We start from the raw sequence: 15,289 nt of genomic DNA on the forward strand, positions 1-15,289 counted from the left end.
GCCTTTTTGGAAGATTTATCTTTAACTTTACTAATATTGGTTGAAAGTGAAAGTCTGGAACACCTGTTCTTTGATTGCTCTATAGTCCAAAGCTTTTGGCTTGACTTTCTGATGTGGATCCGATCTAAAGGAATTCAGTTACCTGATTTTACCATAAGGGTAGCTTTATTTGGTATAGTTTCGAAAATTGAACATAATTTTGGTATTATTTTAATTTTATTAGTTACATTTTATTTACACAAATGCCGTTACTTAAAATATAAACCAGTTATATCCCATTGGAAAAATTAGACAAAAGCTAATGTTAAATCTTTAGAATTTGTAAGATCAAAAAGTGCTGGTAATTTTCTTTCTTTCGTGAGTAAATTTAATCTGCTGGTTTAACGCACTGTTCTTGAATCTATGTATAATATAATGTTGCCCCTTTATTATTATTGTTATTTTATTATTTTACTATTATTATTGTTCCCTCTCTGTTTATATTTGTATTTCTTCTGTATTAAGATATGTATATGGAAGAGGATTAGGGCCACTGGAAAAAAAAAAAAAAGTTTACTGATTTTAAAATTTTATTTCAATTTAGTATGGGAAAAAAGACTTTAATCTCAGAATTCTGACTTTTTTTTCAGAATTCTGACTTTAAATAAATGTATTTTTTTTTTCAGTGGCCCTAATCCTCTTCCGTAAAATACTGGTTAAATAAAGTTTTTTTGTTTGTTTTGTTTTTGAGAAAAGAAAACTTTACCAATATTACTTCCGGATATAACGTCACTTCCTTCGCAACCACGCTTCTCTGTTGCTATGGTCACTTTCCGCTGCCTGGAAACAGAGCCTGCATGACTCTCGTTTGTTTCCTCTGTAATAACTCAGTTTATCAGCAGTTTAACCGACAAATAATAACTTTAACCAATGGCGAATCCTCACCGCACCAACATTCTGGTGACTTCGTGTCTGAAGACCCCGGTGGACCCTCACACCAAAGCCCCGTTAGCTTCATACGAGCGGGACAGAGTCCTGCCCTTCACGGCCAGGAGCCACCTGGACAACCGGGACTACGAGAAGGAAGTACGTACGGTGGGGTTAATAATGGGATTTATCTGTACAAATATTCACAATTTTAGGTCTGTCTGTGCTATTAAAAAGAAGCTGTGACATGTGGATGCACTGTATGTGTATATATATATATATATATATATATATATATATATATATATATATATATATATATATATATATTTTTTTTTTTTTTTTTTTCTGACACTTTTTATGTTTTTGTACGGTGACCTTGAGTGTCCAGAAAGGCGCCTTTTTAAATAAAATGTATTATTATTATTATTATTATATATATATATTACAGGGTTTTGTAAAATAAGTCACTTCAGGTTGGTTATCAATACCTAACAGGCAGGTTCATCTGTTCTGCACACACACACAAAATAAAACAATTAATAAATGCTTTGAAATTAGGGGCTAAAAGACATTTTAATTTGCTTCTCTATGTAAACTTGTGAAGCAGCTCGCTGACTTATTTTGCCTGATTTTTTTTGAAGCTGTATTTTTATCATGTCAGATTAAATGAGCTGAGACTGAATCTGGTCTGATTCAGTCCACAGGCTGCAGACGGTGTCATGGAAAACACTTGACCTCCATGATTTGTTTTCCTGACTATTTTTGGATTTCCGTCTGGGATAATTACCGCAGGTCACATCCAGTCCATAATCCCATCCTCCTGTTTGTCCTCTGGACGTCAAGCCTGCCAGCTTTTCAAGCGGCTCACTGATGCTTGATCAGGGAGGGGGGGATTTACCATTAGGCAATATTGGGCAGTTGCCTAGGGCCCTAGGGGCCCCATAAAGATCTGTTTAAATGTATGCTTCATGCAACTATTCCTTATTTGTGCACATTAATTATGTTTTTGATAAAAAATCATTTCGCTTAAATGCCATCAGAATGCTTATAATATTAATCGTGTCTCAGCCCCCCTCTTCAGTGTCCACCATATTGGATCAGTCCATCTGCTGAACATGTTTAGAAAGGTCCAAACAGACAGCAGCACACCATTTGAAAACAAACGATGCAAGCGATTTTGTCGCTATATTTAGCAACTTTTCAGACCCCTCTAGCACTTTGATTTCTAAAAAGCTCCTAGCGCCAAATCTAGAGACTTTTTTCTGCTACTGCAGACTTTGGAGACAACGTCTAAAAGCAGCAAACTCTGCTCTCCAGAGCAAGTAGATTGGTAACCCCGCCTCCTGCTCTCCTCCATCTTGTCTGCTGTCATGATTCATGCAGCTATTATTTCATCCAAATGAAAAATGGAGAACAGATAAGCAGATCATGGCTTGTCTACAGTGAAAAGAAGGACTGGGTTATTTACTTTGGCCTTTTTGGAAACACAGGAAGGAGCAATCAGCTAAGTGAGCTTAGTGATTGGAAAAAATCTTTCATTCCTTTAGAGACAGCATGAAAAGTCAGCTAAGTACAAAACATAGAGAGGAAGAAGAAGAGAGGGGCAAGACGTACAATGAAGAATGGATGTTTATTCGTTTAAAATGTCTCTATCTGTAGAATGGGTCTGTTTGATGTGTTGTCTTCTCAATTCAGAGGGACCCCCTGCCTGTCTTTGCCTAGGGCCCCAAATTTCCTAAATCCGCCCATTGTGCTTGATTAGAGTTTTATCAATGAGAGCAGATACCTGATGAAGTTAGGATATCAGCTGAACTCTTTTCATACTAAAACACCCTTCCTTTCATTACCATATGGTCCTTGCCAACATGGGCTAATAGGCTTAGTCCTGCAGGAGGGTTACTGAGGATGCTTGCACTGCTCTAGTGTTACAAAAAAAACTTCATGCACTTTAAAACTGAGGCTCGTTTCATGTGAAACAGCATTATAACTGTCTTTGCCTAGGGAAATTTGGGGCACAGTTTTATTATAAGCATTCTGATGGCATTTTAGCTAAAGGATATTTAGCAGTAACATAACTGTTATGTTATGTTACCCCCGATAACCAGTTATTCTTACATCTGACTGATAACGAAGTGCTTTGAATATGAGCTTTTTGTGCTGTTTTTACGGTTTTAGTTGGAGTATGAAGAAATGGGATCTGATTTCTGTCATGAGGACTATCTGGAAAAGGGGGTCCCTCCCATTAGGAGCGGCCATAAAGCAGCAGGAGGATTCCTCGACCTGAGCAAAATCTTCTTCTCTAACGAGGAATACTACAGCAAGCTGGAGGAGCTGAAAAAGGCCCACCTGCGCACCATGGCTGAGCTGGAAAGCATGTATCAACAAAAGCTGCAGCTCAAGTCCATGGAGCCCTTAGACATGGCAACGCTGGAGTTAGGGTGTAGGTGGGTGACTTTTTGCAAGACTCCAACTGTATGGTGACCATCACAGGGTCTGATTCTCATGCTTATAATAGTTCTTTAGATGGTTCCACATAAAACATCAAAACAGAAGAAAAGTTTGTCTTTTTTTTTTGTTTTATTGGCTACTGCTGGTTTAATGGAATAGTTTAAAGAAAATGAAGTGAGTTTACTTTTTCACGAAATTTCCTTTATGTCCTGATCCTGATACAATATGTTATATTTTAAGGACATATTCCAGTTAGTATTCCATCACATAGACAACAAACTGACTCCAGATTACAGCGCCTTGCAGGAATATTTACACCCCATTAAATATTCAAATTTTTTTTCCCATTACAGTAGATTTTATCTGATGGATCAACATCTTGGAGTCCTTACGTTTAATGGATCAGAGCAAAAGCAATGGAAGAATATTCTGATGTGAAAAGAAAGAAATGTGCTTTATTTTTTTTAAAGAGATCAAAAGTTTCTGGCACAACTTCACCAACTTCCAAGGTGCATATAGAGGGTCAACAAACCTGTAAGGTAAAAACTTAAGCCACACTTGAAATAATTTGAAGAAACTTTATTAGCAGACCAAAGCCTCAAGCAGAAAGGCCCCTGTCTAATAATAGTTTGTTCCTAAAACTTCAATTATTGCTGAAATACTTAGTTTACACACACAAACACACACACACATATATATATATATATATATATTTTTTTTTTTTTTTTTTTTTTTTTTTTTTTTTTTGGTTGAACTTTATTGCCTTTAACGCAACGCAGATTAAGAGGCAAATAGTATATAATATTGCCCAGAACCCATAATATAATTAGGGGGTCCCCTCTCCATCCAGTTTGGGGTCCTTGGCCTGGAAAACATTGAAGACCCCTGCTGTAAATGGTATAGCACCTATCTTATCTAGATCTGTACTCTAGAAAAGGATATTTTAGATTTAGAAAAGGCCATAATAATAACAATAGTAGTAATACTGAAAAACAAAACAAGATAAAGAAGCGTAGAAAGGATCCAAGAGAGAGAGAGATCTGAATTTAGCCATTCTGACTCCCATGAAAAGTTTGGGTATGAGTCTCATTTGGGTGGCATGTGCCTACAATGTGAACCAAGCTGAAAAGTGACAGGATACCTGATCTCAGGAACTGGAATTACCCTCCCTGATCTAAAAAATTTCCAATGTAGCTCTGGGTCTATGCTAATGGCTGGACAATATGTTAAAATAAAAAAAAAGACGCAATTCTTTCTAAAGAATTAAACTATGAGATTATATAATTTATATCCACATGCATTATGATTCTGATTATCCACACACCAGCAGGTAATTGTTCAGTCTTTTATCATGTTTATTCACAACTTTTTGTCAAGATTTTTTTATCATTTCCTGAAAATCTGCATCTTTTAAGAAGATTTACATCTAAAATAAGAAAACAACAACATTGTCTTATTTCAAATGTGTAATTTACAATTATCTTGTTTATGGCTAAAAATAACTAAATAAGCAGATCCTCTTGTTTACCCGCTCAAAGCAAGTTCAAATATGCTTCTATTTAGGTCGTTTTTGCAGTAAACAGGTTTTCTGTCAGGATTCTAACGTAATTATCTCCATACACCTCTCTATGAACTCTAACTGACTTCCTTGTCCCTGCTGAGAAAATGCTCCCTGACAGCAGGATTAGCTGTTCATATGACGTTCAAAACTCAGAATGTTGTTTAAAAATATAATCCTGGTCAACTTCTACACTTTATTCTCAATCTGTCTGCTGTGATCCGCAGCCTTTGTGATTCTGGTCCAAACAGCAGCTCATGAAGGAATCGGCCAACCTTAGATTTAATCATTTTCAGAGTAAAGAGAGTGCTAAATATAAATGCATGTCCCATCAGGAAACCTGAATGATATGATACAAACGTGCTTCGCTGTAGTAAAATGCCTTTTTTTTCTTATTTGGTCAGGGTACCCTGGTCAAGTATAAGCCCCGCAGCTTCACATCATCGTTTGAGAAAGTCCCACTCTGCTGTTGAACTCCGCTGGGGCTCTGGACAGTCTGACTCATCCGATGAGAATGAAGCTACCAGTTGCAACGTGGAAAAGGGCCTCCTGTTCTCTCCTAAAGAGTGCATCAAGAACATGTGGAAGGACTTCAAGGTGTCCCCCGTCAATCATTGCACGTCCTCCTCGTCGCTGCACAGCATGCCAGGAGATGGGCGGTGTGGGAGGAGAAGGGAGCGAAGAAATCCCAAAGTGACCCTCCCAAAACCCTTCCACATGACACTGCGGGAAGCTGAGAAGCAGAAGCATGGCATAAAGACACGCTCTGAGGTGGAACTGGAGAACGCAGAGCTGAGAAGGCAGCTGGAGGAGGTGACCGAATGCCAGAGGCAGTTCCGCGCCAGTCCGGTGCCTGCGCACGTCCATCTTCCAGTGTACGAAGAGCTGCAGTGGCGGAACGAGGAGCGAAGGAAAGCCATGCAAGAGCGAGAGGCGCAGCATCTTCGAGCCCTTCAAAAGCCTTTCAGCTTCCTGGAGAGGGAGAGACTAAAGAGGGAACAGAAGCAGCTACATCAGCAACAGCAATCTGACCAGGAGAAAGTGAAACCTTTCAAAGCTAAGCCTGTACCTAAATCTGTGTATGCGGCGGCATCGGGGGAGCAGATGAAGGAGGAACAGTTGTACCGATCCATCAAGATACAGATGAGGGCCCAGGAGATGCTCAGGAGTGCGTCGGTGCCTCCCAGCATGCTCACACGACGTCTCAGTGATCGCAAGAAGACCAAAGATGGCAGCGCTGCAGCCGGGGGCAATGACGGCTTTCCCCACAAGCCTCAAATAAACAAAGAGGTGCCTGATTTCAACGCTAGCTACAGACGCTTCCAGAAGCAGCTGGAAAGGAGGAAGGACGTGAAGCCTACGACGGCGTGCGAACCCTTTGAACTGAAGACTTCCCAAATCTCCTCACACCGGGAGCGCATCCTGGCAGACATCGAGAAGGACCAGGGCAGCCCTCGGATGCTGCGATGGCCTCACATCAAACCTGGAACGTCGCAGACCCCCAACTCAAGCCTCTGTTCGTCCCTCTCAGGAAGTCTGGAGCTGCTTCCTGCCAAAGTTACAGACGCAACCAAAAAGCGTCATGAAGCTGTGAGGTATCATATCAGCAGCCCAAAGGCTTCAACTATTGTAGTGGAAATAGTCCGAGCCTCTGAACTCACATGTCCTGTGTAGCCATAGCGACCAGAGCTGATCCCCTCTGTGATTTAGGTCTAGTAAAGAGGACTCTTCTGGACCACCTCCCATCCCAGAACCCACAGCTATCCTAGAGCAGCACCCAGTCCAGAATAGCTTCGTATGTCGCTGCCCTTCCCGCCAAAGTCATCCTCTCCAAACCTTCCGACCTCTGTCACCAAAATTATCTTTGTAGAAGAGCTCTGGAGCAGAGGAAGAAGGCCGAAGAAGAGGAGGAGCGTCGGAGAGAAAAGCAGAGGGAGAGGGAGAGGAAGCTGCAGAGGATGGTTTTAAAACGTGCCCAAGCCAATGACCCCCATCTAGCCCTTTCCCAGACGTACAAGAGCAAGCTAAAAGATTTCAGGTGGACACGGTTGTTTTATGACTTGAACATGGAGACGGCTTCCTCTGTGCTTTGAATAAAGAGGTCACATGTTTGTTCTCTACAGGAAACAAGACATTCAGCGCAAGAAGGAATACCGCCAGGAGATCAGAGAGATGCAAGAGAGAGTGAAAGGGAGGCCGCTGCTGTTGGAGCAGGTTACACAGGTGAGCTGCAGCCATCCCAAACCAATCAGTTTGTATACTCCTGCTCATCATCTTAAAGGTAAAGTGGAGGATGGATTTTTTCTGGGTGGATCATCAAAAAAATGGTCTTCTCAACTGTCAGTCATTCTGGCGATATGTTTACGTCAGGGCGTCCTACGTAATCGTCCCCATTTTTATTTCCTGGTGAGTCTGACATAGTGGAAAACTTGCAGATCTTGTTTTTGAAAGTAAGCTTGTATGAGTGATGCAAACAGCAACTTTTAAACAGAGCGTGCACGAGGAGAAATGGGCTCGTGCATGCATTTAAAGGAAAAGTCCGGTCAGCGAGGAATCATTATTAAAACTAATACATTCCGGGTGATTTAATGAATTAAGCGTTAATCAATAAAAAAATGAAAACAATACTTTTTGTAACGATCACGGAGTCTGGGAGCCGCCATCTTTGCCCAAATGTAGTAACACCTCACGCCTGACATATTTCGGCAGTAACGTCACAGTGCGGTAAGCCTAGCACCATATATATATATATATATATACATATATATATATACCGGTATATGAAAATTTACATACATGTATGTAGTTTTTTTTTAACTGATTAATGCTAAATACTAGTGATGTTATGAGATGAGCCGAGGCTTCGAGGCGTGTGTCGAGTAATGGAGGGGGCGTTTCCCCGAAGGCCCGAAGGGGCCAAAATTGAACACGTCCGAGTCCTCGCTACCGTGATACCACGTGACCGCTTCGGGAAGTGGTTCGGGAAGCGCAAGAATTTTGACAGGCATCTAAACAGCTTCAGTGTTCGGTTAAGATGTGGGAGTTTGGAGGAGAGCTGCTGTCAGCTGGATAGAGTTTGGATAGATTCTAAGAATAGATTGGTTGTTTTTCCAACCAATCTTGTTGGTTAAAACTTATTTGGTTAGAATAAACAATGTAATGAACAAAATTTGCGCAAACCACCGGACATAGCTGGTGTTGACACGTCACTATTAATTAATATTTTCCTCACCACTATGGTTGTCAACCTCTAGAGTGAGAGCCTGGCTCTCACTCTAGAGGTTGATGGTTCTTGACCGGTCTTTGACTTTTGAAAGTTGCGATTAAACTTAATTATTTTGGCTGATGAGACTAATTTGCATTGTTTTGCCCGAGTAAAAATATAGATTGGGTAAATTAGGTCGGTTTAACCAAAAGATTGGTTGAAGACAAATTCCAACCTGATTTAAACCAAAAAAAAAAACGCGGAAAAACTATCATTTTTGAATAAAATTGACTAACACTTTTCATTTTGCTCATCATTGCCCAATTTGCACACTTTCACTGTCTGCTTGAGTTTATTTCAATAAAATGGCAGAAAGACTGTGCACCTTAAATGATTGTTCTAAGAAATTTTACACTTAAAAAAAATACAAAAGATTTTATTATACACACCAACCATTAACAATTGCAAAAGAACTTAAAAAGGGAAAAAAAAAGAACAGTTGCATAAAAAAATCCCAGATTTTATTACAAACTGTAGTTCTGGCGTCCACCAATAGGTGGTGACATGTTCACATGAAGCCTCATGAACTGTGGGGCTCGTTGAAGCAATTTGGCCAAACGGTTCAATGCCTCATGAGGCTTCATTTCACCATCACTTCTAAATACATTAAATCAACACGAACGTATTAATTTTAGGTATAAATAATGATCCATTGATCATTTCTTGGTGAACAGACTATTCCTTTAAAGCTTAAGGTTGTGTTGCATTGCTTTTTCAGGAAGTGTCAAAAATGGGTGGTGAGGTTGCTTGAGGACCCAGATGCAGAGATCAGGGAAGGAGAGATGAGTTCTGACAGATTTAATTTAAGAAAACAGGAAACAGATGTACAAATCCAGAAATCCCAACAAAAATGTTTAACAAACCAAAAACCATGGAGACATCAGGGGAAAACGAGCCTGAGGAGCCACGGAGAGACAAGCTGAGTAGGCAAGTACAGGAATGAGAAGGAACCAGCACTGATTGACTGCAGAGGTGGAGTATTTAAGGAGAACAGAACAAAGGATGGACTAATGAGCTGAATAAGGAGCAGGTGTGGGTGGAACTGGCAAGAGGGAATCCAAGGGGACAGAAAACAATCACAAGGGGGCAACAGAGAGTAACTAAGGGATGCTTGAATATGATGGAAAATAAAAAACAAAACAACTGATAACAGAAAACTGAAAACTCAGAGTCACAACAAAGGGGAAGAACCATAACAGGAAGTGATTCTATAAATACTGCATTAAACAATACTGCTCTAATACTTCAATAAACACTTCTTTCCTAATCTGTGCAACAGAGGAATGCCAAACAAGCAGCAGAGAAGCATTACATCCGAACCCTGCAAGGATGTGATGTGACTGAGGCCTTTATTAGGGACAAGGCAGCAAAATCAGCATCCGAGTGCAAAATCTCCACATCTAGTGAGAAGGATCACAGGTAAATCTATGGCAGATTTACTGTAGGCTGGTTAAAAGAGACCAATGAATAATTTTCCTGTTTGTTTTTGTTGTTTATCAGTGACCAGGAGGATGCAGACTATAAAATGGTAAAATACAAACAGGTCTACCTGGATGATGAAGACACTAATGATGCCAGTGAGAATGAAGAGGAGAGCGATAAGGCCTCACAGACCCGCCTCCAGGGGGAAGATGTCAGCGGTCAGCTCACAGACCAGGATTGTCATGGAGACGATCCACACTCGTCGGACGAGAACTACGACTACTCAGACGACCATGAGAACTTCTCAGAAGACAGCGAGCACGATGTTGATGTTAAGGAGCAGGAATCGGCAAACTAACAACAGCCAGCTGTCGAATATGAGGCAAAGACAAACCTTTTTATTTCATAGCTTGGTTATAGTTGCAATTTTAAATAGTAATTGTTCAGTTATTTGCGAACTGGGAGAACAATAAATAAACAATGAATCTGCTGATTTCTGCTGACTATCTCATTTGCTGTTCAGTGATCTCAGTTTTAGATGGATAATTGTCATTTGTAATATTTTTTGGTTATTTATATAAAATAAACAATACTGGATGTATGTTATAACCATATATAATCTGTATTTTATATACTTGATGAGCAAAGGCAAGCTACAGTAGCAGCCATTCAAAATGGCCCTTCGCGGTCAAACGCCGGAAATGCAAAGGTTGGAACAGCCGCTTCCCCACGACTTTAAACATCGATCTTTGTACTAAAATATTCTGTCATTATTTGTGGAAATTAAGATCTAAAGAGAAGCGTTATCTCCTGGTCAGACCCTGTAAATCAGTCAAAGGCGGGAGTCAGAGTAAAAAAATATGCAAGTGGGGGTCACTCCAGTGGCTGAAGTTGGAGCGGATTCTGCTGTGAGTTGCAGGGAAGTGGGCTGCCATTGTGTAAAAATACTTTTATTTAAGAATAATTTTGGGGACCCTACCCACCATAGTCCTCAGGGCAGTATGGTTTGTGATAGGGCTGCAGATTACTTTTTTTTATTATTATCTTAAGTTAGAAAGCTAAAATGTCCACTTATGGCTTTACTATGATTTGTTATGGCATTATGTTAATATTTTTAAGGTTTGAATCAATGGAAAGTACAAAACCTAACTTGCTTATAGTGTTTGGGTTTCCTAGAAACAGCCATCCAGTGCTATTTAGCCTGCAAATTTCCAACCCTCCAACACCATCATCCCACAGCATCTGATAGGCCAACTGGAACAGCTGGGCTTCAATACACCCCTCTGCAATTGGCTCCCAGACCAACAGACCTCAGCCAGTCCGGGTCGGACAGAATGTTAGGTTCAAAAATGTAGGTTCGTAAAAGAAGTACTGAATACACACATAAAGGGACTTTCAACAACAGCTCCTGCAGGAGTAGAAAGAGCCCAACCCAACTTTCAACTCTTTTCCCAACCCCCCTCCTGCAGTCGTCTTTTATTAACAGAACATAACACATGGTTAAAAAACAGTATGGTTCTGACAGAACAATTGATCAGGTCATAAGACAGGATGCTCCATCAACTGAATCACAAGGCAGAGTGGAGCATCTCCTTGCTCCAATGTTTCAGAAGCACACACACATTAATTTTATAATCATCATTGAATAAACCTAACACAGAACTCCTCTGATGTCATCAGTCTAATCACAGTCTCCCCTCAGGGCTGCATCCTGCCCCCCCCCCCCCCCCCCCGCTGTTCACCCTGATGACACATTATTGCGTCCCCAGGTTTACCACTAATCACATTGTGAAGTTTGCAGACGACACCACTGTGTGGTGTGGAGGCTGCAGCTCCTCAGACTGGAAGAAGGTGAGAACAGCAAATAAGATCATGGGGGCTCCTCTTCCCTCCATTAAAGACATTTCATCCCAGCGCTGCGTGTCCCGTGCCCTTAACATAATCAATGAGCCCCCCCCACCACCATGGACTGTTCTCCCTGCTGCCCTCTGGTAAGAGGCTTCACAGCATTGGATGCAGGACCAGCAGATTCTGCAACAGTTTCTTCCCCACTGCCATCAGACTGATGAATGTTGAGAAAACTCTAAAACAGAGGTCCCAGATTAGCAGAAAGTGGTCCGGATCAGGACCCACCTGCTGGCTAATCCGGACCCAACCTGATTAAAAACATTTATAAATTACTGCATGTTGTCTGAGGACAGTGTCTAATTTCACTTGTGCTGCTTCTCCTGTTAATACAGTAAATCCCTCCGGAGCGTCCGGCTCCAGGCTGGACGTGATCCAAATGAGCCAATGAGCTGTCAGTCTGGGTTGCTGCTGCTGCTCCTTTTAGACACAGCAGGCAAACCTGTGGCAAGCCGGGCGATGGGAAGGAAGGAGAAGACGATGAGAAAAAGAGAGCAGAGAAAGTGTGGACTGCTGGAAGAACTGCGGTGAACTGGTGAAAGAAAAGTGAAATGGCGTGCTCAAAGATGACCCTGCACATTTAGAGGATGTTTGGCTCAACCTGCCGCTGTGAAGCAGGATTCTCCACCATGAACAGAATCAACAATAAATCTGGATCCAGGCTCAAAATGAGCACCTTGATATGTGCTTGAGAATGGCTTAGTCTCCATTTAAACCCAGGTTTAAAGCCTTGCAGGGAAGCATAAAGCCCACTGCCAACATTAAGACAGAAAAAAGAAAGAAAGAATTCAGGTGTTTTATTAACACTTTAGATTTTAAAATGTAAAGAAATTTTTTATTATTTTTTCATTTAAAAGGTAAGTGTATAACATGGATGCATAAACCTCATTTTATTTCACTGTTAAATTATTTTTAAAGTAACAGGAAATAATAAAAAATGTATCCAGACCTTTACTGGTTGATGATTTGCTTAATTTGGACCCAGCTGATTTTTAATTGGTTACCCCTGCTCTAAACCATGTCACAGACTCTGCATCACACTAATAACACCAAATCAAAAATACTGCATATTTGCACCAAATATATTTAATGCTCTGAACTTCCATATCAATGCATTTTTTTTGCACCATGTTTTTTCTCCCACACTGTTTACATTTGATCACAGCTGCACTTTAAGGAATGGAAATGTCATGAAAGCTGTACAAAATGAAATTCCGTTTTGCATACATTTTGTGTAAACAAAATGAGAATAAAAGTTTGTTTAAGTCTCTAAGTAAGTTTAAGTCTCTTATATGTATGCTTTTTTCAAACACCTTAATAAAACCTGCAGGTAAACGTACAGTAAGAACTTTACCAAGGATTCTATTTTGAGCAAAAGCCATGTCTTAAAGTGGATACTTGGGTTTGAACAATTAATCACAGACCAACAAACACTGTTTGATCAAATGGGCGTTTACTAGAAAAACTGCTGAAAAAAGAAAACTTAGATAAAATGAGTCTCATCGTGATCAATGTGCAATAAGCAACACATCTCCTTCACTTAATCATGAACTCTTGAACACGTCGCACCATATAAGGAATTTAAAGGCAACAGAGGCTCTGCTCTAATGTTCTACTCTCTGCTTTTTCTCGTAGTAGCTTCCTCTGGTTTGTTCCTGTTTGGCTGTGACTCCATCCTGGAGAGAAATATCAGCTGTGCTGCTGCCATCAATACCTTTGTCTATAGATGTTGGAGATCAGCCTGTTTTTCAGTGTAGTCCTGTTTCTCTGACTGTGACTAACTGGATGTGCTCTCTTCATCCTCTGACATGGGAGCTGGCTCAGAGTTCGTCTGCCTGGCTGTGTGTTTGCTGGATGGGGCCGCCTTTTACAGCTGCTTTTTGTATGTCTGCTTCTGTCTCCTTGAACCCCAGTCGGCCTCAGCAGATGGCTCCTTTTCAAAGGGAGTTTTTCCTCTCCACTGTCGCTACAAGCATGCTTAGTGTGAGGAATTGCTGAAGAGTCAATGAGTCGATGCAATCAGCTAGTTTACCTTAGACAGAAAACCTTGAATCAGTTTGACTGGATGATCTGGTTGAACTGGAAAGTGCCTTGAAGTGACATGTGTTGTGAATTGGAGCCATAAACTGAAAGGAATTGAAATTGTTTGAATTTATGAGCTGATTACGTCATAGCGCAGCGCCGAGGTCTGGTCGAATTCCAAGACTACTAATGGTGAATATTGCAAGTTCAGTTTAATTTAATACAAGTATGTGAATAGTTCCGTCTGAAATTTATGAAAATAGTTCTTTTAATGGTTATTGAGTCAGATAAGCGGCAGTAATGTTTGATTTATCTAAAGGTTTTTATCTGTTACTGTGTAAATGAGTTTGGCTGTAATTTAAGGACAGATTCTGATATATCTGCTGGGTGGGGACTATAAATCTGATAGAGTTGCACAATTTGCTTAACTAAGCATTTTTTTGTTGTTTAATATAAGATATTTTGCAGATATATTTTTATACATACATTGTTTAGATTTACTTATATCTTTCTACTCCTTTTATAGAATAGAATGTGGACCTTAGAAAAATATATAAGGATAACATAATAGTGAAGAGTTAAAATATAAGCAATAAAACACTGTACTGTAAAGTGTTTTAACAATACAAAACACTGTGCACCTGGAAAATAAATAACTAATATACAGGTATGGACATTTCTACAGTAATTGAAATTTAAAAAACAGCATGTTATTTAACTGCCTAATGTTTATATCATTACATTTGATTTTATTTGTTCCTGCTCCCTGTGCTTTTCACCTTTATTCCACTCTGCATTCTGAAGAATGTAGTGTAATGAAAAAGAAACAGTTTGGAAAGTTCGGTATTGATGCTTTTCCTGCTTAGTGTGTCAACTCTAATGGTTGCTAGGCGACAGAGTATACGGCGGTGAAAGCCAAGGAAGGATAGACCTGTTTGAATCCTCAGCCAAAACTCTTCCGGTAACCTTATTTTAACAGACTTCAAAGGATCCAGTCCAGGTAGACCCTAGATTTTAATAGAGACTGGAGAGACTCCATTGGAAATAAGAAATATAAATTAGCTCTAGTTTACTGGATGAAAATGTAACTGCAGCAATTCTACAAAACTGTTGAGGATATTCAAAGTTCCATAGTAAGGGATTTGGATGGATTATAAGCAAATTGATTAAAGAATATGGATTAGAAGATCAGAAATGAGCTCAGTTTAATCCGATTAGTGTTATTCCTCCATGGCTATTCCCTGAGTTAAATGTAGACCTGAGACTTCTTAAAATGAAAAATTATTGGAATTTAAATGAAATAGGGATAAAGACTGATATATATTCAAGAAACTCATATTAAAACTACATTAAAATATATTCAGATGGTTCTAAGAATTTAAAAGGATGTGTCGGAACAGATACCAGAATTTAAAATATATATTTCTAAAAGAACATCAGATCAACTATCTGTTTTCACAGCAGAAATGGTGGCAGTTATACTAAGCTTACAATGGGTAGAGGAGGTTAGACCAGACAGGGTGGTGGTCTGTACAGATTCCATAGAAAGTATATAGGAAGAAGGAAATGATAGAGAAGATTTAGTATTAGAAATCCAGCACAGTCTATTTAGATTATATAGGCTTTAGAGGGAGCAATAATGATTACAATTCCTTTTGGGAAAGGGGAAGCTAAATCACTTATTAAGAGTAAAAAAAATGGAAAAATTGGCAAAAGAGTTGGAATGAAGATAAGAAAAGGAAGAGGATTATTTAAGGTAC

At 39.9% G+C, this 15,289-nt stretch overlaps 1 protein-coding gene across 1 annotated transcript; it reads left to right on the plus strand.

The window, feature by feature from the left end:
* Nucleotides 1-759: 759 nt before the first annotated feature.
* On the plus strand, nt 760-10,145 carry fam161a (FAM161 centrosomal protein A). The gene is made up of 7 exons (XM_038278003.1): nt 760-1,065; nt 3,085-3,353; nt 5,320-6,510; nt 6,786-6,953; nt 7,039-7,138; nt 9,460-9,599; nt 9,681-10,145. The coding sequence occupies exons 1-7, from the start codon at nt 910-912 to the stop codon at nt 9,958-9,960; spliced, it is 2,304 nt and encodes a 767-aa protein (XP_038133931.1). The 5' UTR covers nt 760-909; the 3' UTR covers nt 9,961-10,145.
* The last annotated feature ends 5,144 nt before the right edge of the window (nt 10,146-15,289 follow it).

Source organism: Cyprinodon tularosa, unplaced genomic scaffold (assembly GCF_016077235.1).
Source record: "Cyprinodon tularosa strain WSP-4 unplaced genomic scaffold, ASM1607723v1 ctg137, whole genome shotgun sequence".
Classification (NCBI taxonomy): domain Eukaryota; kingdom Metazoa; phylum Chordata; class Actinopteri; order Cyprinodontiformes; family Cyprinodontidae; genus Cyprinodon; species Cyprinodon tularosa.

Excerpts from the sequence above, each read along its gene's own strand:
- fam161a (XM_038278003.1), top strand. The coding sequence starts at position 910 with ATGGCGAATCCTCACCGCACCAACATTCTGGTGACTTCGTGTCTGAAG. Across the intron at positions 1,066-3,084 it reads ACCGGGACTACGAGAAGGAA|TTGGAGTATGAAGAAATGGG; the intron begins GTACGTACGGTG and ends TTACGGTTTTAG. Across the intron at positions 7,139-9,459 it reads TGTTGGAGCAGGTTACACAG|AGGAATGCCAAACAAGCAGC; the intron begins GTGAGCTGCAGC and ends TCTGTGCAACAG.